The following is a 22,541-nucleotide window of genomic DNA, read 5'->3' as shown; positions in this document are numbered from 1 at the left end:
GTATTTATGTAGTCCCATGTGTTTGCCGTTTGGATTGACTAATCTTACCCATTTGTTCTGGTTTTATATTTGTTTTCCTTGTGGCTTTAAAGGGCTGGGTATGGATCAGAAAGTGAAGCAGATGATGAAGCAGATGAAGAAGCAGCGACCGTGACTCTGTCTAGTGATCTTGGTAGAGTAAACCGGGCTTCAACAAAAAGTGCTGTCAAACTTCAAGAGATCGGACCCAGAATGACTCTTGAACTCATCAAGATTGAGGAAGGATTGTGTTCCGGCGGGGTCATCTTCAGCGCATATGGTATATTTTCTCTCATGCGACATGTTGCTTTCTTTTTCCTCTAGCAAGGTGATCATTTATATGGTTGAAAGAAACATTATAACATATTCGGAAAACAGCATCTCTCAACTCAATTGACTAATGATTCTAGGGGTGACCGACTACAAGAATGCCATATGATGTACTTAATTGTGCAGTTCTACCATTACCTAGTCTGGCCATTCCACCAGCAATGCTTTTCTTCACATCAATGATTTCTACCCATTCTTACTTATCAAAAAAAAAAAAAAAAAGATTTCTACACATTCTTTATGAACACAGAAACATTTCCTCAACCCTCTTAAGCTCTCTAAATTGCAACCCCTTCAAAACTAAATGTACTGCTTTGGATCCTTACCTCGCCCATTTTCTAAACGCATTTGTACTGTGACCTGTACTTAAGTTTTTTTGATGCATTGCCGGTAGAATTTTGTCTGTGACGCATAAATAGCTCCTAGCCATGTTCAAATGAGATAAATCACAATTCTGCTCAGATTTTCTAGTGATGTTACTGGGTGTTCTTCAATGGACTCTTGGATTCTATCTGATTTGTCTTGGCTGCCATATTACATAGCCAGTATTTCATTACATCCTCTTCATTCATGGTCTAACTGACTGCCCAATCCTAATTTTCCCCTGTTAAGTGCATTGCTTCTTTCCTGATCTCATCTCTCATCTCTCGCCAATTCACATATGTTCTTCATTTTAAACTTTATCTTCCTATATAATCAACCAGGATTTGTGATCATTGGCCCCTTATCATCTTTATCGGATGTTTGTTCCTCTCATTTTCTGGTCTTATCCTGTTTCCTTTCCATATTTCTACAACATGTTTGTTATCCTTATCTTGATTTGTCATCAATATTATTGTTTTAATACTTCTGTTATAACTCACTCTTCCTTTGTTCCTTATTCTTGATCCGTGCCCTTCCTTGAAAGTTGATATATTTTCTACTAAACCTATATCAGGAACTTACTTTTATTCTCCTTCTCCCCTTGTTATTCTCAGGAAATGGTGAGGGCAAGAAAACGCAGGACAATGGGACAGATCCTGAAAATGAGGATGCGGATGAAGACAAGGAAGACATGGATGAAGATCAGGAAGATGATGAGGTGGACTAGTTGCTGCCCAAGTTGGAAACTGAAGTGGGGGGTACTTTTTGGTATTTTTGAAGCCTCACTTGCTCACGAGGGAAATTCTGTACCTATATCTATAGGGAAACTCCACCGAGTGCTAATTGTAGAGAGAGAGAGCCTCCTTGGCACTGTTGCCTATAATCATAAATATTATGTTCTTGTTTTGTTTTTTTGAAGTAAAAAAGAAACATTATTTCGGGTTCAACAAGAGGATTTCTGGGTTTTAATTGCCTTGATGTTTTCTGTATCTCTTTAGTTTTTCCTTTCACTTTTAAATAAGAACACCATGCATGCAATAAAAGGCATGCCATTGCCCTACAGCAAATGCAAAAACCATAAACCAAAAAGGACTGCCTAAAGACTTTAACCACAATTTTGATAATCTAAAACTGGGACTGCTTAAGAGTTGCATTCAACTTTTCCCAGAAATGTGAGCAAAAATGTATACGATATACAACCTACAGTACATGACCCTTCAGGGGAAATGCTTCTAGACGAAAGCTTACTACTACAAAAGTCTCAGCAACAACCAAAGGGAGCTCATAGAAAATTATTCCCAAAACAAATAAAATATTTGAGCGAGTCCCTCAAGAACACTAATGAGGAAAAATACTGAGGAAAAAATACTCGATCATCGACAAAAAGCTCATATTTGAGGCAAAGATTGTCCAAAAAACATGGCATTAAACTCCACAATTACTCCTAGACGGTCTTAAGAATGTCTTCAGAAGGAATCTCAAGTGTTGCTCCTGCATGCTCTTTGTTGGGCTTCATTTCTGCAGCAATCCAAATTGGCATATAAAAAAAGGGGTCAAATTCTTATATAATCGTCTACCAAGTTATTAAATAGTACATGTAGTTAACAGATAGAATTCGGGCTACCACATCTTGCAATCAGGAGGATACAAACACTGGAACAATACATGCAACAAGCAAAATCACAGAAATCAACAAAAACCTTCTCTAAACATGGAAGTGTGATGATGAAATTAAGGCAGTCATATATGCCATGTAATTAAGTTTAGGTCCTATCTAAGGCCATCTAATTGACTACAATAATAATGAAGATTTTGGAACTAGTTTCTCAAACAATGTTGTTAAAGTTATTGCAACTTTTATTACAAGTTCTTTACAAACTGACGTAATACTCCATGTAAAACACTAGCCACGTTAGCCGAAAATGTGGACTATCACGTGGGAATTCATATAACACTTACCAGATTTATAAACTCACTTAATAGTTAATGTGACGCTTACCACGTCGGTCACTAAAATATAAATTGTTAAATGACAATCCAAATGACACTAATTTTCATAAAATGTAAGTTGTGTGGTGAGTTTGTAAGGGTTTATAATAAAAGTTGCAGTACTCCAAGTATTTTTGCCTAAAAAAGAAACAAAGGAAATACCTTCTTTTTTTTTTTTTTGCCAGAACACTCATTGCTTCTCATATTTCCATGCCAGCAAAGTCTAGATTTTTCATTGTTAAAAATCAAAAGTTCATCGAATTCAACGGATTCATGCTTTTATCCACAATATGCACCTTTTTCGTGATTTTTCAATTTCATCTGTGAAAATTGGGATAAATTTTGGGCCATGAATTTCAGAATTTTTTGACAGGCATCACTAGAATTCGGTTTTCGATCGCAAAAAAACCTAGGCTGTTCTAACCGTTGAAGTTCAATATATTTGAATGTATCAGAAATTGAAATTTGATCAAATCATTACAAAAAAAAAAAAAAAATCAGGCTAAACACGCACAAACAATTTCACAAGTGCAAGGAATGCATGACACAAGAAGAAAAATACATAAATCTCAATTTAATAATAACTTTGGAAAATGGTAAACGATATTTTGAATAGGGACAGTTGGTTTACGGTAACCGCCGCTAGAGTTGAGCTTGGCCTGGACGATCATGTTGGCGATGAAATGGGTGGCCTCACGTGCCTCGTCGAGGAGCCTCCGGATCTCCGCCTCGGAGGTTACTTGCCGATTGTCCTCGAAATTTTTTCGGACCTCGGCGGCCGAACCTGTCAGCATCTGTGAGTCTCCGGCGAAGGTTTTCCGAGTCGCTCTCAGCAGCGCTCTGTACGCGCTCAGGGCTTCTACTCTCGCCATCTCTCTCTCTCTCTCTCTCGCTCTGGCCTTTGCAACGTTAGGGATGGATATAAGCTAAAGCTGTTATGCAAAACGGCACAGTTTTGCACAACAGTCCAAGCAAAACTGTGCCGTTTTGCTCTTTGCCTTATTTAATAAATAATAAAAATATAATATATATTCTCTGACTCACGCCGTTATCTTCCAGAGAAGCTCTTTGGCATTGAACCTGATTCAAACAGCTTCGTCTCTGACTCTCCGTGGTTTCTGCATGTTCCCTACATAATTAAAAGTTCAATGGATGAAAATATTAGGCATCACCGGTAGGCACTCCGGCTCCGGCGAAGCCTCTTGCCTCTTGCAAGTTTGGCAAACGGCACAGTTTTCCATCTCTAGTGCTAACGGCGTGAGTCAAAGAATATATATATATATATTAAATAACCTTGCAAACGGCACAGGGACAGGGTTGTTGGGTTTCTTTTTTTCTGTACGCACTTTGTTTTTCTTTTTTTGTTATTTTCGACTTTGGGTATTTGTAATTTAATTCTACCATGTTGATTTAGATTTAGTAGTAAACATTTTCTCATTTCTTTGATTGATTGTTTGATCAATACTTGCATATTTCCAATTAAGTTCTAGAGACCTCATATTTACGTAATATGCTAACAGTTTCTCAAATTGGAATAATCTCCTATCAACTTGCTCCTTAACTTTAAACTACTAATTTCATGATAGCATGTTAGGTTTACGGGTAATACTAAACATTTTCAGCCCTAAATTTTGCTTGTCAAGGCATGAATATAAAATTATATAGTTCAACCCTAACTCGACCCATTTAATTGAACGAGCCAGACGCTTCAACCCTAACCCACTAATTTCATGTCAAATTTATAAGTCGTGTTAAAAATTGCCAACCTTAATACAAACCACAAAAAATAATCAATATCTATCCCCTTTCTTTTTGCTTTTTTTTTTTTGGTTTCCTTTGGGGTTTGATATATTAGGTGATGCCTACCATTCAACCAACATTTTCTCCCCGTATCTCCTATCAGGTTCAAAAATTCACAATCTACACGCAGAACAGTTGCCTACAGAGAAAACAAACACGTTGTTCCAACCCAGCTTCAAAAAGTGCATTAAAAACATCACAAAACCCAGCTACTGCCGACAGACCTAGATAGCTATACTCCGGTGATATCTTTCCGATGGGTTGTCTTCTTTGAAGTGAAACGCATTTTCAAAACCAATGGATCTGTCAATAGAGTAATTTGTATAATGTTTATATTTTTGTTTTCTACCTTTAGATTTTGTTCACAAGACAAATACATTAATAAACAACTCATACACAAACAATTTTTCCCCCAATGTTACATCAAAACACTTCTTCAACAAAAAAAAAAAAATGATAAATTTTTTTTTAATAGCATATATATATAGAGAGAGAGTAGTTAAAAAATGATAAATATTGATACAACAACTTCTGGCAGGAACTCAATTACAAAATAAGTACATGAATAAAAACAGAGTTTTGCTTGTATTTGTTACAGCATTATATGCTATTATAAAGCACAAGAACCTAATCCACATCCTTAAATCCCTTAAGCAAGACCGACAGAGTGCTGCATGTTATACAACATTTGGATCCAACTGCTGACATTGTCAGGATGATAGGCAGTAAAGTAGGATGAAGATATTATAATCCCTTTTTGAAGTACCGGTTGGGCAATCCAGAACCCAACAATTAACAAACCTTCCTTACGGGAAGCCAAGAACTGGCTGAAAAAAAAAGTAATTCGTTGTATACCGACATATTTTGTTACCTCAGTGAATCCACCATTCTGCAATCATGTTTCTTGCGCCTGCATCTGTAATGGGTTTTTTGATCTGAGAATGTGTTCTCACCGACCATCTCCGTTTTAGAATCCGTCTCTGGTACAAGAAAGGGACATGTAAGCATATTGAGCTTGAATCAAACAAATCAAACAAAACAAATGCTTGAAGAACAAAATGTAAACTTCTCGTGAAACCCCGGGATAAATAAATAATAGAGTAACACATAAGGCTAAGATTACAAGTGAACTAATATTCTTTCAATTATTTTATCCTCTTCGTTTTCAAATTTGTGCACTATTCCCCATTTTCAAAAGATATATAGCCATTTCCCACTTAAATCGTTTGCATATCTTATTTAATTTGTCCACTTGGTTTTGTGATTTTCTTTCTAATTGATCTCCCATACCTCAAATTATAACAATTCACGACTTGACAAGGACAAGAACACGACACACAGACAATGGAAACAAAGTGTGTGATAAAGCAACATCCAAAGTTTATAAAGATATACAACTATTGGAAGGTGTCCAGAAGCTCCACATACACCCTCATTTCTCCAATTAAACCTATACTACTTTAAGGTGATCTAGCGCTCTTAATTCCCACCACATGCCCCTTATGTTAATTCCTCTAGTAAAAGCATCTTCCGGTGACAATAACATGATCAGAAAACGGCTTCTGATTATCAAACAATATTTGGATGAAATAGTCACTTTAAATGAAATATGGACTCTCTAATTTGTATTCCATTAAAATCTAAGCTTTGTCATTGCCACCTCTGCCACACCACAAACTAAATCCAACCATATCACAGTAGCACTGCCACTACTATTACTGTTATATGCTGATTCCCTCATTTGTATCAAACAAAAAGCATGATTTCTTTCATTCCCTCAATTTTTTGTCCAACCATGCTAAGTTAGGCTCTGGACACCCAACCAAGATGCTGCAACTAAACTTCCATGTCAAATTTTTGCGGATGATGTGTGTACTAAAACTAAGACCAGCATGGAGAATTAAGGCATCAATGCACAATGCACCTAATATTGAAAATTTAGAAATGTGAAGTCAAAATGTCCCAAACATCTGAAGGCTGCAATTAATGTAAAGAATAACATCCCCTCTCCCAAAACACCCAAACTAAAGATAATATCATTTTTATATATCAAAGAAAAAGTTCTACCAACCAGCAGCAACTTCCTGAAACACACAGAACTGATGACTGTCAACAATGCCCAAATCCACTACGAGAAAATCTATAATGATCGTTCTGCATATTTTCCACAAGGTGAATTATGTTACTTATCCCTCTCAGAATGGGAGGCATATCCTAGTTGCTCCAGGCAGCTGCACAAAACAAAGTGAAAGGTGGAATGAGTTACAAGATTCCTATTGACCCACATGACATACGGGCCAGAATCTCTATTAAGCTCCAAAATTGAAATGGAGCATAAAAAGAGTATTTGATCCTACATGTAGATTGTTGCCCTTCCAACAATTAGGGAATAGGAATTTAAATTCCCAGGATAATTATTGGCAAACTAAAAAAATTTGCTGCACTTTCTTTCACCCACAGGCTTTCTTCTTACAATATTCAATCCGTGTCATTCAAATATTGTATCACTTTCCTCAAACCAAATGAAACTTAGCCAGAGATGCCAAAAAATGAGTAAGATTCTTCCAGAGTACACCACTAATTAATATATACCAAACAAGTTTTATCAAATCCATCATCCAATTCTACCCATAGTAGTGCTATAAAAAACTAAAAAAGTGCTTTCAGCATGTCTGAATCCCAACAAGCTATGATACCAACAACACCAGAATTGCTACTACCTCTAAACTAATCTCCCTAGAACCCACTTCGTTATAATACATTTCTCTAAATGGTCCTGAATTGCCACATTCAGAAACTTTATATAAGAAAAACGACGAAATAAATTCAATGTATACATCAAAAATTCAGAATAATGAAAATATATTAAACGAAAATGAATGATCCACAAAACTTTGTACCTCCAAATTGCTCGCCCCAAAACAACAATCTAGCATCATCCTCCTCCTCGTCAAGCTCATCCCCATATCCGAACTCAGCGTCCCCGCGGTACCCGGGTTCGCTCCCGTAACCGGACTCGTTCCCCTGAGCATCAAAACCCCCAATTGGCCCAAACCCATTTCCCGAACCGTCCTTCTCTCCGCTCCCTCCTCCTCCTCCATCCCTCTCCCTCCTCGAATTCCTCGCCTCGCTCACATCCGAAGCCCAATTCGCGTCCCCATTCACGAACAGCTCTCCGCTCGAGTCCGTCACCGGAAGATCCGAGCACGTCCCGTACGCCGCCGACGCTCCCACCGAGCAGCACCGGCGAGTACAGCTCCGGTCGCTGCTCCGACCGGACACCGATCTCGACCCGCGGCGACGCCGTTTCCTGACGATCAAACTGAAGCTGCCCCGGTGGTAGTGTCTGGGCCGGTCGTCGTCGATGAGGGTGAGCTTGGACATGTCGATGGCGGCAGCGTCGGCGAGGGAAAACGAGGTTGCACGGTCGGAGAGGCAGGGGCGCTTGGTGTGGATCCCATTGGTGGAGGAGTGGTAGTGGTAGGGCTTTGAGTCAGAGGGGTCTAGGGTTTTGGGTTGGCGCTGGAAGGGTCTCCAAGTGTGGAGCTGAAGTGTACACGATTCTATGGAGTGCCGCGAATCCAGGGCTTTGTGTGACATTGAGTCTGGGTTGGGTTCTGCCCTTTTTTCTTTTCTTTTTGGCGAGTTTTTTTCCTTCTTTGGAATCTCAGAGAGAGAGAGAGAGAGACTGAGAGAGAGAGGGAAGGTTGAAGATAGAGCTGTTAAGTGAGCGAAGCGTCTCGCGAGCAAGCTCGGGCTCGGCTCGCATAAGCTCGGCTCGCATAAGCTCGGCTCGTGCTCGACTCGAATATTAAATGAAGCACTTCATGAACACAAATCCTAGCTCGAATATTAAACGAAGCAAGCTCGGCTCGACTCGGCTAAGCTCGTGAACAGCTCGTATAAGCTCGAGTGTGTGTATATATATATATATATATATATATATATATATATATAAACTAAGTAATACATAATTAATTATAAATCTCATAATTATTAAAACCTTAAAATTACATTTATATTTAACCATTAGAGAATGAAAAATTCTAGACCCTTCGTGATCAAAGAGAGAGAGAGCAATCATTAAAAAGACCTCGATTTAATTAGAGCATATCCAAATGAAAGGAAGAAGAATCAAGCAGAAACTATTGAGGAAGATTGCGAAAGGCATAAATTATTGAAGAATCAAACAGACCCAAACACTATCACTACCTGTCTGGTGAGTGAGAGTGAGAGAGTGGGAAACGAGAGTTTAGGTGGAAGATCCGTTGTGACTGGTGAAGGGAATTGAGAGAGAAACGTTAAAAAAATATTTTTTTGTAGGGGGCGTTGTCCCAATGCAGTTTGAATGCAACATGTTAACTTGTCCCACATTGTTAAGAAAACATCAATCTCCAAGTTTGCTTATCTATAAAAGAATGCATATCCTCTCTCTTTGAAACCAAATGTCTTGCTGTATTGACTCAGGCTCCATACTCGACTAGTCAGGCTAAACAAATGCTCATATGCAAACTAACTTCTTAAGCCGTTTAAGAGTACTTGAAGTTAAAAAAAAAAAATTAAATATAAGAGCCAGCTCGCGAGCTGGCTCGGCTCGACTTATTATTAGCTCGAGCTCGATTTTTTTGGCTCGCCCTTAAGCTCGACTCGAGCTCGAGCTCGAGTAAAATTTAAACGAGCCAAGCTTGAACAAGGGAAGCTCGCTCAAGCTCGGCTCGTTTACACCCCTAGTTGAAGACTGCAGCTGATTTCAACTAGCACTTGGATGCTATTTGCAAATGCAATCAGAATCAGATATGCTCACCTTACACGTGCCCCCGCTACGGGGGTTTCATGAGATCTGATTGCATTGAATATACTCCTGTCTTCTTTAAGAGTCATAGACTTCTTTTCTTTTTCTTTTTTCTTTGCCTCTTTTATATTGTTTCTTCATTTATATAACTGGGCTTTCTTTGATTCCAGATGGGATTTCGGTTCGTTGATGGGTTAAGGGATCAGGATCCCCTCAAATCAAATCCTGCAATCCTGTCCGTCCATCTTCATCCAACGGTCTACTTAGCGCCACGTGTCCTACTAATCATAAAATAATAAAATATTACTTAAATTTAAAAAATTAAATCAAAATTAAAATAATAATAATAAAATTCAATTCAATTTTTAGAAAAAAGGGAACTCCACTTTAACGTCTGACACGGAAAGGTACAATACGATTCTTTAATTTACTACTTTCACCATGATTTGCACAAACAACAATTCCAAGACTAGATTCTTTCACATATGATAGAAGCAAAAAGTAGAGAATAAAAATCAAGCTTTGGATAACAAATCCAAGTGAAAAGCCAATATCTATTCTCCAGAAAATAACATAACTAAAACTACCATTAAACACTTTTTTTTTTTTTTTTTATTTATTAAAAAGGCATGCGAAGAAGACCAACTGTAATTATTCTACCTGAGCATAACTATAGAATCATGAGAAGCCTAAGTGGTGGAAACTACAAGCACTTTTTCAAATCCAACTGAGTTATTGCTTGACCCAACCTTATCAAGGCATCAGTAAAACTCAAAACATCTAATACTAAAAGGATGGAGGATTCTCATTTCTCGAGTCGAACTTTCACCCCAATACATGCCCAACCACATTGGGGATTAACATGGGATCCTTAATCAAAATACCAACATTATTAAACTTAAACGTGCATAACCAAATGAGACTTCGCTAGGATATGCCATTATCCTATGTCATTATCCTGGTATAACTACACAATGCCCAAAGGCAAATAACTTTACAACCAACATATACACAATCTTGTTCCCAATTATAACTAAGAACTTTATGGACGCACCCACAGGAAATCCTCTAAAAGTCTCTCTGGGTACCATGCAGATGTTTGTGGAGTGTCGTCGCATAATCACCAAACTGAATGTCAGTAGGTGGGTGCAGATCAAAAACATACGAGATGGGCGTCGATACCAACATTGGCTTCTTCGTGGTTACCGAGTCCGACAACTTCCCAAAGCTTGCTTCGTCAAATCGAAATGATTCAGTAAGAAAGAAGAAGCAATCACTGCCCAACTTTTCAACCTGAAACAACAATAATCAAATACTTTAAAAAAATTCCATCGTCACCATTGCGTTATTAAATGAATCCAGTTTAATGGAAGGACTAAATTGATAACACATAAAAATTGCCAATCTAATGATAAATCTCTGCAGCTAAGCAGGCAGTGGAGAAGACAAAACATAAATGATTTTTAGTATCAAGCATTACCTGTAGTTGTGAAAATCGCATGTTGTTCATGGTAAGGATAACTTGCACTTCATACAAGGCATCAGCCAATATACGGATAGCCAGATATTCAAAGAAATTCTGCAAGAGAGTTTTTTGCTCATCCAAATTTTCACAGCTATCAAAGTTAGGAAACCATAGCACACACTTCACTTCATTCCACGGGATTGGGCTCTTCCCTCCTTTAATGATGATCTGGTAAGGGTGATGATGGCCCCACAAAATTCTTACACCTGATAAAGATGGGTCACTGATTGAGGTTTCGGACAAACATGTGGTGGAAATTATCTTGGATGGAGCACAGTGGTTAGCAAGGTTTGAGGAGAAATGTAAGGCCATGTCATCCAACACTAGAATGCGTCCATGGGGAGATGTGGGGAAGAGTCGTAGAAGGGATCCAGTATTTGCAATAGCATCTTCTGGCAGACATATGGTTGAGCTAGATGATACTGATGGACCCAGATCATGAGAAAAGAAGCATGAATCTCCATTTCGACAACCCTGTCATAAATGAAAATAGAAATTACACTGCAAGAAAAGCATCAAACTGCAATCAGAAAATTATTAAGATTTTTCTTGAAAAAGAAAAGGAAAATATTATTCTTCAGAAGGGACTGTCCCCAGACTGGCAACCTCACTGCCAGAATAGGCATGAGAAAAACTCCACAACTTTTGTGAAGAATGAGTTGCATATCCTGGACCCAAAACATACACTACTAGTACAGTTTCAAACATGAGAACTATGATTCAATGTCATTCACGCTAAGTTTTTTTTTGATAGGTAAAAAAAAAAAACTTACTGTGAATGACATTGAATCATAGTTCTCATGTGTTGAAACTGTACTAGTAGTGGAGTAAGTTGGGGGCAGACTTTAAATCAGTATCAAGATGTACAGTTCATCATACATTACTTTCTCCACAGAGTTATTCTAAGCCCACACTGTCCTTACGAACATATTTATAGTTCAAACAGAAGGCCAAAAAATCTACATGGGAGTATTTGATGATCTTATTGATAATTATTAATTACTTCATTTTGGGTATATTGTTAGAATGCTACTAACAAGTCCTCTGCCTAATATGGGATATAATATTAAAATGTTAACAACAAGTGCATTGCCTAGAATAAGCGCTTTATCCAAACAAGTACTGCAGTTCAATTATGCATAATAAAGATTTTTTTATGACGTGGAATCCCCGACCCCACCTTTGGTGGGACTGGGGTAAACCCAAGATGCCTGCCCCCTTCCGTAAGAGACAAGATTATGCATAATAAAGATTAGGCCTTAATTATGTAAAGGACTTGTCAATGAACTCCTACTAAGTATATAAGAAAGATAAATTTTACAGATGGTCCTATTAAGCTCTATTCAGTAATTTGCATCTCAAAAGTAAGACCACAAATGCTATCATTGCAACGGCCCAAAAAAAGTGTTAATCACATCTTTGCTATTACTCCAAAATGGCTGGTCAAGTTGCAATTGAAACTCTTTAAAATCAATTATAAAACTCGGTTTTATCCAGTAAGGAACTAATGTGAGACTTAGAACCCATGAGCACCTTTATAATCCATTCACTCAATGTGGGCAATTCATTTATCTATTGTGTCACAATCTTAACCACTTAAATTCCTGATGAGGACGTCAGGGCACAAGTCATATAGTGCTCTAGCGCTACATGGAGTTACTAGGCTGCTCTATTACCATTTGTAACAACCCAGTGAAAACGCTAACCACATTTACACAATCATTCAAAAAAGACTAGTCAAGTTGCAATTAGAGCTTCCTAGCCAATTATACAGTTCAATCTCACTTAGTTAAGAATCAATGAGGGGCTTGGCACCTATAAACACTTTTATAACCCACCCACTCAAAGTGGGCAATTCATTTTGGGACAAACTTTTTGGAGTATCACAATCATTTAGTTGATAATTACAATTGTGGCACCACATTTGTGGGCACAAATCTGCTGATTGCAGAAATGCAAACTTATCTGTGCATGATAATAATATGTTGCAAGTGCTGGCAACGAGAATTCTTAGCAAGCGTTAGGAGCCAGAAGAGTTAACCCAAAGAGTTCCAAACTGAAGAGGCTTTAGCAGAAACCGTGGGTAAGTATGTAGTTAATTTTGTATCATAATATCAACTTTGGAAAATTCAACAGTAGATAACCTTAACAAGAGCATTCTCTATATTCATCATCGGTATTCCCATTTGCACCAGTAAAGATAAACAATGTTTGATATAAATTATTAGATAATTTTACCAGGAAAAGACAGCCCTGGGTTGGTATCTGCGTTGGGTGAGACAGGGTTGGTTATACATTTCAAGTCATCCCAACATAGAGAAATAGTCAGTATCGTACAACTAAGTGAAAAGAAAGCTATATAAGCACTTCAAAGGCAATATTGAATTGATTTGAAACCACACATGTGAGATACCTGGATAGAAGAGAAGAATTTGCATATGGGTTTATTTGCTTTTCGTGAATGAGAAAACGAGCATTGACTGCCCCTGTTGCAGGACCCATTAATAAAATATACACATAGAGGAGCCTCCCCATTGACATGAGAACTGCCATCACCAAAAAATTTATGCTGATCTCCAGATTTGTCTTCTGTGTACTTAAATTTTATCTGTTATGCATGACAAGTTAATGGAGGATTAGTTTTTATGTCAGAATAGTGTCCAAAAGGCAGTCAAAGAAGATACCTCTTTGATAGCAGTTGCAAAATTTTCAACCACATCATTGCCTTGAAAGTGATTGGAAGCAACAAATGGTACAGCAAGACATTTCCTTATTTCATTAGATGGCTCAAGGTGCTCATCTTCCACGGTGTGTGCATTTTTATCTCCATCTGGCTGACATTGGAAAAGGCATGTATGTTCAAATTCATAAGGATCGTAGTAGGATGGGAGGCCATTGGATGTAGCCAGAAATGCGGGCCGAAAACGATGCACTGAACTTAATACATCTTCATCTGGAAAAGAAAGACACTCAACCTTGAAAAGAAGCTCAATGCTAAGTTTTTTCTTCTTTTTTTTTTTTTGAAAAAAAAAAAGTGCTCTAAGACTGATGTTGACCATTATACATTTGTCATAGAGTAGCTATGACTACACAAGATTAATTAAAAAGAAGTGCCCACTGATATTATCAAAGCATAGATCCATACATATTTCTGAGATGTGATGTAATGATGACGGCACAAGGTTATGGAAAGAGCACCATTCTTCTTCAATCTTGGGCAGCAGAGCTGTGATAGCTTTCATCTCATTGAACTTCAGAACTTCCTTCAAATGTTCGAGACGGTGCTTATCCTTCATAGAAAGAGCAAAATGTGCAAATCATGCATTCAGAATATAATAAAAAGTCCAAACCCCCTAGTAAAAACATACTACTTTACCTTGAAAACACGTTGCCAAAACTGAAATGCACGTAAATTTCCCATTAATTTCACCTCCTTTCGTCCAGTTAGGACAGTATTGTTATCTCCACAAAAGTAGCAGTCGATATACTCATTTAACTGGAGGATAACATTAACTGAATCAGATAAGGCAATTGTTCAAGCAAATAATTGCATTTTTTTGAAACTCAAAGGTTCAATCACTTAATAGGTAATAATACCAAATTTTCCTCTCCAAAAGGATGAAGAATGGGTAGAGGTTGCGTATCCATCAATATACCCAGCACAATGCCTTCACGCAGCATTCCAAAATCTCCAAACTTGAGTATTAGCACGGAAGAATCAAAAGACAATGAGAAACAGGCCAGCAATCGTCCATAATATGTAGGCTCATACCGGCCTCTTGGAGGCGTCTTATCCAATGCATGCATGTCAACAAGCAAACTCAATGCATCTTCAACAACTCCAAGATCTGGTGGATCCAGAGCCTTCTGCAGCAAGGCTGGCATCAAAGTTCCAGAAATTTGAACCCTAATCAATTCTCATGGTAAAATGCAAATGTGCAAGTGTGCAATGGATCACTTAATATAGTAATTTTAACATAGCACGTGTTGTTATGACTCCATACATTTTTTTTATGAATAATAATTTCATTGAAAGAAAGGGCAAAGCCCTCAAACAAAAAAAGTAGACAAGATATACAATCACCCGAAAGGCTTGTACAGTCTCAAAAATTAACAAGATCTAAAAGATGAGAAGATGAGACATAAACTACAACCCATTATGACTCCCTACATCTCCTAAACTTGCGAAAATGGACCCCCCCCCCAAAAAAAAAAACTTCACAAGATTTGAAGTTATTTAGTTGGATTTACACTTTCTCATTTGATCATAACCACCAGTATCAGACTAGGACATGCATTTAACTACCACACAATCAGACGTACAGAGCGCAGCATTATCTTTACAAAAATTTAAAAAAATACGTGCTTTTTTTATTGGATAGAAAGGTCAGGGGTTCTAAAAAAAAAAGGGAAATCAAGTCCCAAACCCCATGTGCTTTTTCTCGTATTGACTTTAAGATCCCAATTTTCAATTTGATAGATTTAAGACTTGAGTTTAGGATCATTCTAAATTCGAGATATCTGTCAGAATCTTCGTCATAAATGGCTGTAAGAATACAAGTATGCCCTTCAGATAAGAAAAATAAATAAAAACGAAAGCCAATAAAATAAAAAGTAGTTGGGTCGTGCTCCACGCCACTCCCTATGTTTGATGGTAGCCTTCGGCGAGGTGTGCCTCAACCCCCTCTGATCGGGCTGGTAATGAGACTAAAAGCCACCCCCTAACAGAGAGTGTGGCTAGGAGCACAACCCAGCTGTTAGGAGGTGGTTGGGCAGGGTGAGCCAGCCCAGCCACTATTTTCTGGCTTTCTTTTTTTCTTTTCTTTTTTTGTTTTTTTTGAAAGGGCATAATTGTATTTTCATAACCATTTCCGATGAAAATTCTAACAGAGGTTTCAAATTTAGAATGAGCTTAAACTCAGGTCTTAAATCTATCAAATTGAAAACTTGGATCTCAAAGTTAAAATGGGGAAAAGCACACAAACCTTGAGACTTGATTTCCTAAATAATAATGATCATTAGGGCAGCACCATGACGGCCCGAAGGTTGACAATAACAGCCCACAACACACATCTCAAGTCTCAATGCATAACCTGGTCAAAGTGTGTTTACCCGGTGGTGTTGGTTTGGTGTAAATAGTAGCTTAGTTCATCTATCATGTCCTTCTTCATACCTCAATCATGCTATCCATTCAAACCAAACACATGCTATTCAAGTTAGCAAGACTAACAGACAGTGGGTATTCTAAAAAGTGATAAATCTTCCAAAATGAGAGTGAAAACAACTAGCATATTCTAAAAAACATGGAATAAACTGACGAAGAAAAGTTACTTGGGCATAAGTTAGAGGAACATGTTAGTATTTTACGTGTCAACCATTCTGGGTTAAAGTACTTGTAGCTACTACTGGTATAGATGGCAAAATTGGTGAGGGAAAATCAAAATATTTAAGAGAACAACTCAAGGAAATGCAATAGTATAGATATTTATATTTCATACATAAAGTGATATAGACAATTATTTTACAATATAAGAGACAGGTAATTATATCACAGGATAACTCTTTGTTTTCTGTAAGTATTACATGATTACTCATGCAAGCATTCATTGAGAAAGTATCTGACTGCCAGAGTTACTCTCATCTCCAACTCAACTTTATGTTGAGCAGGGATTTTCAGCCAAGCACATACCAATTCATTCAAACTTCAATGGATGCTTTTCCCACTATATAATGTGAATTTCGCTTGGATCAGATTCCACCCACGCAATACTAGTGGCATCCCTCTACCAGTAATACAACAGGACATAAATGAAATTCAACTATTCTACATGGGGCCCCATAATAAGTAATCATATGTAAGCGAAATGAAAAGGAATTCTGGATCTCCCTTTAAAAAGTAACAAGAGGTCCAGAATTTAAACCAAAATCAGATCATACTACCGCACCCTTGGGATCATTAATGGCTTTAGATTCGGCACAGCAGATCATAAGCACTTGCTGCCTCAGTGACAACCTCAGTATACATGGGCGCTCGTGATCCTCAAGCAGGCTGAAAAATGATCTTGTCACCAACCGATACACCTGGCCATCACAAGTTCGACCAGTTCTTCCTTTACGCTGGTCAGCCTACACAACAATGTGAAAATAAGGAACTAAACATATCATAGTTATGGTAATAAATTAATTATAATTAATAGCAATAACCAGTACAACTCCCCCATTACCTGAGATTTAGAAACCCAAACAAGCTCCGGAGAGTCCTTTTTTCGGTTCTTGTCCCAATACACTTGTAAAGATCGGCATGAGTCGATAACAAATGCCACTTTAGGAATTGTCACAGATGACTCCGCAATATTTGTAGCCAATATTACCTGCACAACACAGTATTTTCAATAGAGCAGCCATGACCACAACAAAAGTATAATTAGTGGGATAAGCAGCTCAATCAACAACAACAAAGAAACCATAAATATATATATTTTTTTAAAAAAAAAAAATCTTCTAGCTGCTAAATATTGGTAAAGGAAGAAAATTACATGAGGAAACTGCGACCAATATTCTAATAATCGAAACTAACTAGATTTGCAGTTTCAGCAGTATCAAAGATCATGCTTCATATAGAATCCGTATGATAGTAAAACTAGCCTTTATATTCTCCTTACAGTAGAAATAGCATATTAAAAGATAATGCAACTCGCATTAAAAAACAGATTTTGTTTAATATACCAAAAGACTGTTTCTTTTATGTTTAAATATCAAGTCCACTTCCATCCCTTCCAACCACCTCCCTGAACGTGACATTTAAATAATCATAATGCAGCTCTAAACAGGCAGAGCCACTTACGGCATACCTTACGATGGGACCTCCAGATCTTCATTGCCTTAAGAGCTTCTTCAGTGTCAACACTACTATGTAAAATGTGAATTTTGAAAGATGAACTAAGCGACTTCAGAAGGTTCCATTGCTTCTCCAGCGAATGGTATGTTGGAAGGAAAACCAGAATGCTCTTTTCAATGTCTGGCTCATTCTCATGGATATGCAACACCAGATTATGAATAAGTTTGTGCACATCAGGCTTAATATCAGCACTAGCCATGGAAGGGCTTGGACCAGAACAATATCTTAAAGATGGCAACTCTGAACTTATTCCAAGAAATTCAGTTATCTGTACAGAAAACAAAAACATGATGAACAAATATATTAGTAAATTATAAATACCTCTCATAATTAAAAAAACATATGCCATCCTGAACTCTGAATTGACTCTATGACGTCATTGTTTCCAGCAAAGCCATGTTTCATGTACTGTCCCATAGCCTAATCTTTTTCCAGAAGCCCAAATTACTTTTTTTTTGCCACATTATTTATAATTTGATATCTTTTTCATCATACAGTGCATATGCACTATGTAAACAATCTTTCTAAAACATAAGATTCTGTTGCATATTCAATCTAGTAACAGCCTCAGGTCCTTTCTTAATGATTTAATTACTATTAAATGAATTTTATACCTAAATTTTAACTTCAATAAACTTTGCACTTTTCAAGCCTTCTCACACCATTCCCTATATATTCTCTTCAAAATTAAATCATATGGACTCTGTTAAGACACTTTACACACCAACATTGAACCTCAGCCTGACAAGTGACAATATTCCCATCCCAACTTACTAACTATTGGTTACTCAACTTACTCCCTCGTTAACTTGTTTAAACACTGGAAACTTTCACCAACTTATTTTCTTATTCTTCCATTGATAACATACAAGTGAATTTTTGCAAGTCCAGTTTTAAAGAATACTAAGTGCTTCCTATTCTTATGCTCCTACATCATCCAGTCAAACACATTACCAGTACAGAAAGTAAGATTACAGGGTTCCACTCCATAGAGTTGATTACACCTTTTTTTGATTAACATAGAGTTGATTACACCTAAAGATGAGCTATTGTAGAGGAATCCCTAAAGAAGACAAATGGAAGAGGAGCGTGTTTCTTATTTTTTAAAGTCATGGTTTCATGTTACTATAATGTTAAGCAAAGAAATATTCTTTGAATTGATACGTGCACCTCGCGTGAACGAGAAAGAAAAAAAAAATGTATGCATTCAGAGTACAAGTAATTGCCTGTTCCAGATATGAAACACTTCGTTGAAATACGGTTTTCTGATTGGAGCTAGGGATTGCAAGCACTTCAACTCGTTCCCCCCTGCCAAGATCCTTGAAGTAGTCCCTGTATCTTGAAATATCTGCAGTAGCAGACATCAACACCACCCTGGAAAATCATAAATCTATTAGATCCTCACACAACTCAGCCCCAAAATTTTGAATTAAAACTCCCAACTTTACAAAAAAAAAAAAAATTCCTTCAGAAGCTAAAAAGATACTGTCAAGTAAAATAACCAGATAGTCAAGGAGCAAAAACTTCACAAATTAACTCAGTAACCCTTATTCCAAGGACTTTCGGTCAGAATAACTCAGTACATTAAAAATACCACCAAAAATAGAAAAAAGAAAATGTCAACCTCAGGTCATTGTTCTTCATCAGAAACTGCTTCAGAGAGACAAGAACAAGATCAGATTCTACAGATCTTTCATGTACTTCATCAAGAATAACAGCCTTGTACTTAAGTGCATTCATCCCCTTTTCTTGCAATTCATCCAACAAAACTCCAGCAGTTTTGAAAACAATCCTTGATCTGTGAAACATACCAGGGTAAAAAGCATAACTGTTACAAATACATTCTTCGAGTGATAATATGAAGCTCAAACTAAAACAATAGAACATGTAAACTGGGTTTGTTGGTCATTAAATACCTCTCCGATAAGTGCCTTGAATGACCTATGTGATATCCAACTTCTCCTCCTACTTCACAGTTGCGCGCTTTTGCAACCATTTTAGCAACGGCTACAACAGCAAATCTCCTAGGTTGTGTACATAGTATGGGTTCCATGCCCTCATCCAGGAGAAACTGTGGAACTTGTGAGCTCTTTCCTTGAATTAGACCAAAAATGTGAACAGCATAAAAGGGATGATTAAATTATTTAAGCGAAACCCACTCTCGTCCATGTGGCCTTAAGATGTACCAGCAAAAATATAAGAAAGTAGCATACTTGATTTTTCTTTCATGAAAATAAATGCATGAATCGTCAAATTACTTGTTAATATATCACCACATAATCTTCGACAGGTACAATGACCATCCCCAACTTTCACCCTTATTGGGTTTTTGGACTCAGATAATACAATGGACAATAGGAAGTAAAAGCATGTATCAGAAAATTGTGGCCAATATTCAGAAGCACATTACGTGAAGACAATCTCTTGTCTCGTAACCATTTCATTTTTAATCACTGTGAGAGAGCGAGAGAGACGAAGCGAAACCAAAAATAAACAATTTCCATTCTTTGGGTGTTTGGGTGTTCAAAGAGTGGGAAAAAAAAAAAAAAAACTCAAATCAACTAGACCAAAGAGTTGACTATAACTCAGTTGAGCAAACAATATCACTTTATGAAGTCCAAAGAAAACAAATCATTCAAAAATTCAACATTTTAGTATCTTTCTCTCCCTACATTTTCCCATCCACATAATGTATCATACGTAAAACAAGACTTCAGAAATTATATTCCAATTTGTTTTTTTCTTTCAGAACAACAAAAATAATTCTTTCTTGCCTCGTTCTTCTCCTTTTCTCATTTTTCACAACATCACATCAAGCATCATATTTCCCTTAGCCTTCGGAATAACCAAACAAATCCAAATTCCAGTTTTCCTATGTTTTCTTGGGAACCAAGCAGGGCCTAACAAAGCCGAAACGACCATAGACATTAAAGTTCCCCAACCTCCAACACTCAAACGAAGCACTGAACGTTAATCGTAAAGATAGATAGAGAGAAATAGAGAGAGAGATGGAGAGTACGTATCATTACCGCATCCAGTCTCGCCGACAATGAGAGTGACGCGATTTTCGAGGATTTTCTCGACGATTTTCTCCCTCATCGCCATTACCGGAAGAGACGAGAATTTGGAGGACGAAAACGGAGACGAATACGACGAGTTACACGACGAAGTCGGAGACGCCATTGCCACAATCTCTCTTTCTCTCGCTCTGGCCCTCACTCACTCTCGCTATTAGAGAGAATAACAAAGCGAAAGGAAGTAGAAACGTAGAATGACTTTTAGCTTTCGCTTTTGCAAGCCTCCGTCGTCTCCGGTCAAAGGTCTCTCCCGCCTGAGCTCACGAGGCCGTGATCGGGAGGTTTGGGTTTACGTGAGCTCGGGAGAGATGGCGAAGGAAAGCTACCTGAGTCCAAGCGTTTTCGTCTCCGCTTTGACTACTTTCTGATTTGGCCAATTGCGTCGCGGGACAACGTTGTGAGTTGAGTACGTGGAAAGGCTCGTCAATTCTTCGTGCACACGTTAAGTGCAGAGCGTAGGTCCCCGGCTCGGGATTTTGTGGATTCTGTGTCGTGGGACCAGGTCGTACATCTCTTTGAATCTGGGTCGTTGATTATGACGACATGTAATGATCGTGATGAGTGGACAAAAGCAAAAGCCAAAGCAAAACCAACCGATTCCTAAGTACTTGACTTGTAATTTGTTTACACTTGTTTTAGAAGAATGACATTATATATATATACATATATATGTATTGTGTTTTTATAGTGTAAGAACCATAAATGCTAGGTGTTCTCTTGGTATTCTCCTAATAGTCCTAATTATGATGTGGCTTTTAAAATCACCAATAGAATCCAATAATGATAATTTTAGTAATTTTAAAAGTCACATCACAGTTTGAATGACATCAAGAGAACATTAGAAGAACGTCTAATATTTTTTTTTTTTTATATAATTTGTTGACATATGTTATAATATAATTAAAGCCATATTAGACGCTAACAAAATTTAACATTCTTTAAACGTGTTAATAAATTGTAAAAAATGTGTACATCAATTGTCAGTAGACAGTAGCATTATTTTCGGTTCGAATTACCTCAAACAATGAAACCCACCAAGAGGCTCCCATTTTACCAACATTTATCTGGTTTTAAACATGGTATTAATTGAAGACATAGGTGAAAGAACAAAACTTTCTTGCAACCTAGTATTTAAAAATGTCGTACGACACTTTTACATATTCAATTTGTGGTATTCTTACGACTCAATTGGTAGAAATTTTTTATCTCAGGTGAAAATATATAGGATTCATGCGATCTTATATTTTTCCATCGTTTTGTTAAATTAATAGACATCAAGAATCCACGGTTAGCCTTTATGTAGTGGAATTTTTACAGGTTTGCCACACGATGGTATATTCCTCTGAGGTATATATGATTTAGATCAATTTTATATAGGCTTTTCAATATTTCTTAACACATATAACATACTTAAGGCTTTTCAATATTGCATTTTTAATAAGATTAACAAAATATGAGAAAGTATATGTTAATTTTCTTCAACCTAGTTTGAAGCAAAACTTGTTATGCATAAATTCGTCCAACTCAATTCATTAAACTAACATACATCCTTAAAATCATGTGATCACACTTTATGAAGTGGATGTCACTAGTTCGAATCTCATTCCCCTCTCTTGTGCGGACGTGTAAAAGAAAAAAAAAAAAAATCATGTGATCACGTGTTTTATTTAAAATACATGTACACGTTAAAAATAGAAAAATGCTAGGTGTTCTACTCGTGTCTTTCAAATCTTAGGTAGATATTATTTT

The 22,541-nt window shown here is 37.2% G+C and overlaps 4 protein-coding genes across 5 annotated transcripts in view; 1 reads left to right on the top strand and 3 right to left on the bottom strand.

Annotated features, from left to right (window-relative positions):
* LOC132168444 (peter Pan-like protein) overlaps positions 1 to 1,689 on the top strand; it is a 4,483-nt gene extending 2,794 nt beyond the window's left edge. The window contains exons 6-7 of the mRNA XM_059579429.2: positions 93 to 298; positions 1,326 to 1,689. Coding sequence (XP_059435412.2) covers positions 93 to 298; positions 1,326 to 1,438 — 319 coding nt within the window. The 3' untranslated portion in view covers positions 1,439 to 1,689. The remainder of the gene's footprint in view (positions 1 to 92; positions 299 to 1,325) is intronic.
* A 102-nt stretch (positions 1,690 to 1,791) lies between these two features.
* On the bottom strand, positions 1,792 to 3,593 carry LOC132171638 (complex 1 family protein / LVR family protein). The gene is made up of 2 exons (XM_059583009.2): positions 3,332 to 3,593; positions 1,792 to 2,229 (listed from the first exon to the last, which is right to left on the bottom strand). Exons 1-2 carry the CDS (start codon positions 3,570 to 3,572, stop codon positions 2,156 to 2,158), a joined length of 315 nt encoding a protein of 104 aa, XP_059438992.1. The 5' UTR covers positions 3,573 to 3,593; the 3' UTR covers positions 1,792 to 2,155.
* A 1,403-nt stretch (positions 3,594 to 4,996) lies between these two features.
* On the bottom strand, positions 4,997 to 8,208 carry LOC132170786 (LYR motif protein). Of its 2 annotated transcripts, none has more exons than XM_059581889.2 (2): positions 7,401 to 8,208; positions 4,997 to 5,480 (listed from the first exon to the last, which is right to left on the bottom strand). In XM_059581889.2, exons 1-2 carry the CDS (start codon positions 8,098 to 8,100, stop codon positions 5,368 to 5,370), a joined length of 813 nt encoding a protein of 270 aa, XP_059437872.1. In that variant the 5' UTR covers positions 8,101 to 8,208; the 3' UTR covers positions 4,997 to 5,367. The 2 variants fall into 2 exon arrangements, with proteins under 2 accessions (XP_059437872.1, XP_059437873.1); XM_059581890.2 differs by lacking the exon at positions 4,997 to 5,480 and adding an exon at positions 6,574 to 6,731.
* Positions 8,209 to 10,073: 1,865 nt separating this feature from the next.
* On the bottom strand, positions 10,074 to 21,171 carry LOC132171312 (zinc finger (CCCH type) helicase family protein). The gene is made up of 14 exons (XM_059582599.2): positions 20,745 to 21,171; positions 19,632 to 19,809; positions 19,340 to 19,513; positions 18,942 to 19,089; positions 17,669 to 17,983; positions 17,042 to 17,188; positions 16,763 to 16,943; positions 14,415 to 14,695; positions 14,194 to 14,313; positions 13,963 to 14,107; positions 13,502 to 13,770; positions 13,231 to 13,425; positions 10,773 to 11,291; positions 10,074 to 10,585 (listed from the first exon to the last, which is right to left on the bottom strand). Exons 1-14 carry the CDS (start codon positions 20,896 to 20,898, stop codon positions 10,361 to 10,363), a joined length of 3,051 nt encoding a protein of 1,016 aa, XP_059438582.2. The 5' UTR covers positions 20,899 to 21,171; the 3' UTR covers positions 10,074 to 10,360.
* Between the last annotated feature and the right edge of the window lie 1,370 nt (positions 21,172 to 22,541).

Source organism: Corylus avellana, chromosome 1 (assembly GCF_965113065.1).
Source record: "Corylus avellana chromosome 1, dhCorAvel1.hap1.2, whole genome shotgun sequence".
Lineage (NCBI taxonomy): Eukaryota > Viridiplantae > Streptophyta > Magnoliopsida > Fagales > Betulaceae > Corylus > Corylus avellana.
The sequence above is the reverse complement of the archived record's forward strand: the minus strand, read 5'-3'. Positions and strand labels throughout refer to the sequence as shown.

Excerpts from the sequence above, each read along its gene's own strand:
- LOC132171638 (XM_059583009.2), bottom strand. The coding sequence starts at position 3,572 with ATGGCGAGAGTAGAAGCCCTGAGCGCGTACAGAGCGCTGCTGAGAGCG. Across the intron at positions 2,230-3,331 it reads CAACTCTAGCGGCGGTTACC|AAATGAAGCCCAACAAAGAG; the intron begins GTAAACCAACTG and ends GGATTGCTGCAG.
- LOC132170786 (XM_059581889.2), bottom strand. The coding sequence starts at position 8,100 with ATGTCACACAAAGCCCTGGATTCGCGGCACTCCATAGAATCGTGTACA. Across the intron at positions 5,481-7,400 it reads TTGGGGCGAGCAATTTGGAG|AGACGGATTCTAAAACGGAG; the intron begins GTACAAAGTTTT and ends TTCTTGTACCAG.
- LOC132171312 (XM_059582599.2), bottom strand. The coding sequence starts at position 20,898 with ATGGCGTCTCCGACTTCGTCGTGTAACTCGTCGTATTCGTCTCCGTTT. Across the intron at positions 14,108-14,193 it reads TTTGGCAACGTGTTTTCAAG|GATAAGCACCGTCTCGAACA; the intron begins GTAAAGTAGTAT and ends CTTTCTATGAAG. Across the intron at positions 13,771-13,962 it reads ACATCACATCTCAGAAATAT|ATGAAGATGTATTAAGTTCA; the intron begins GTATGGATCTAT and ends TTTCTTTTCCAG.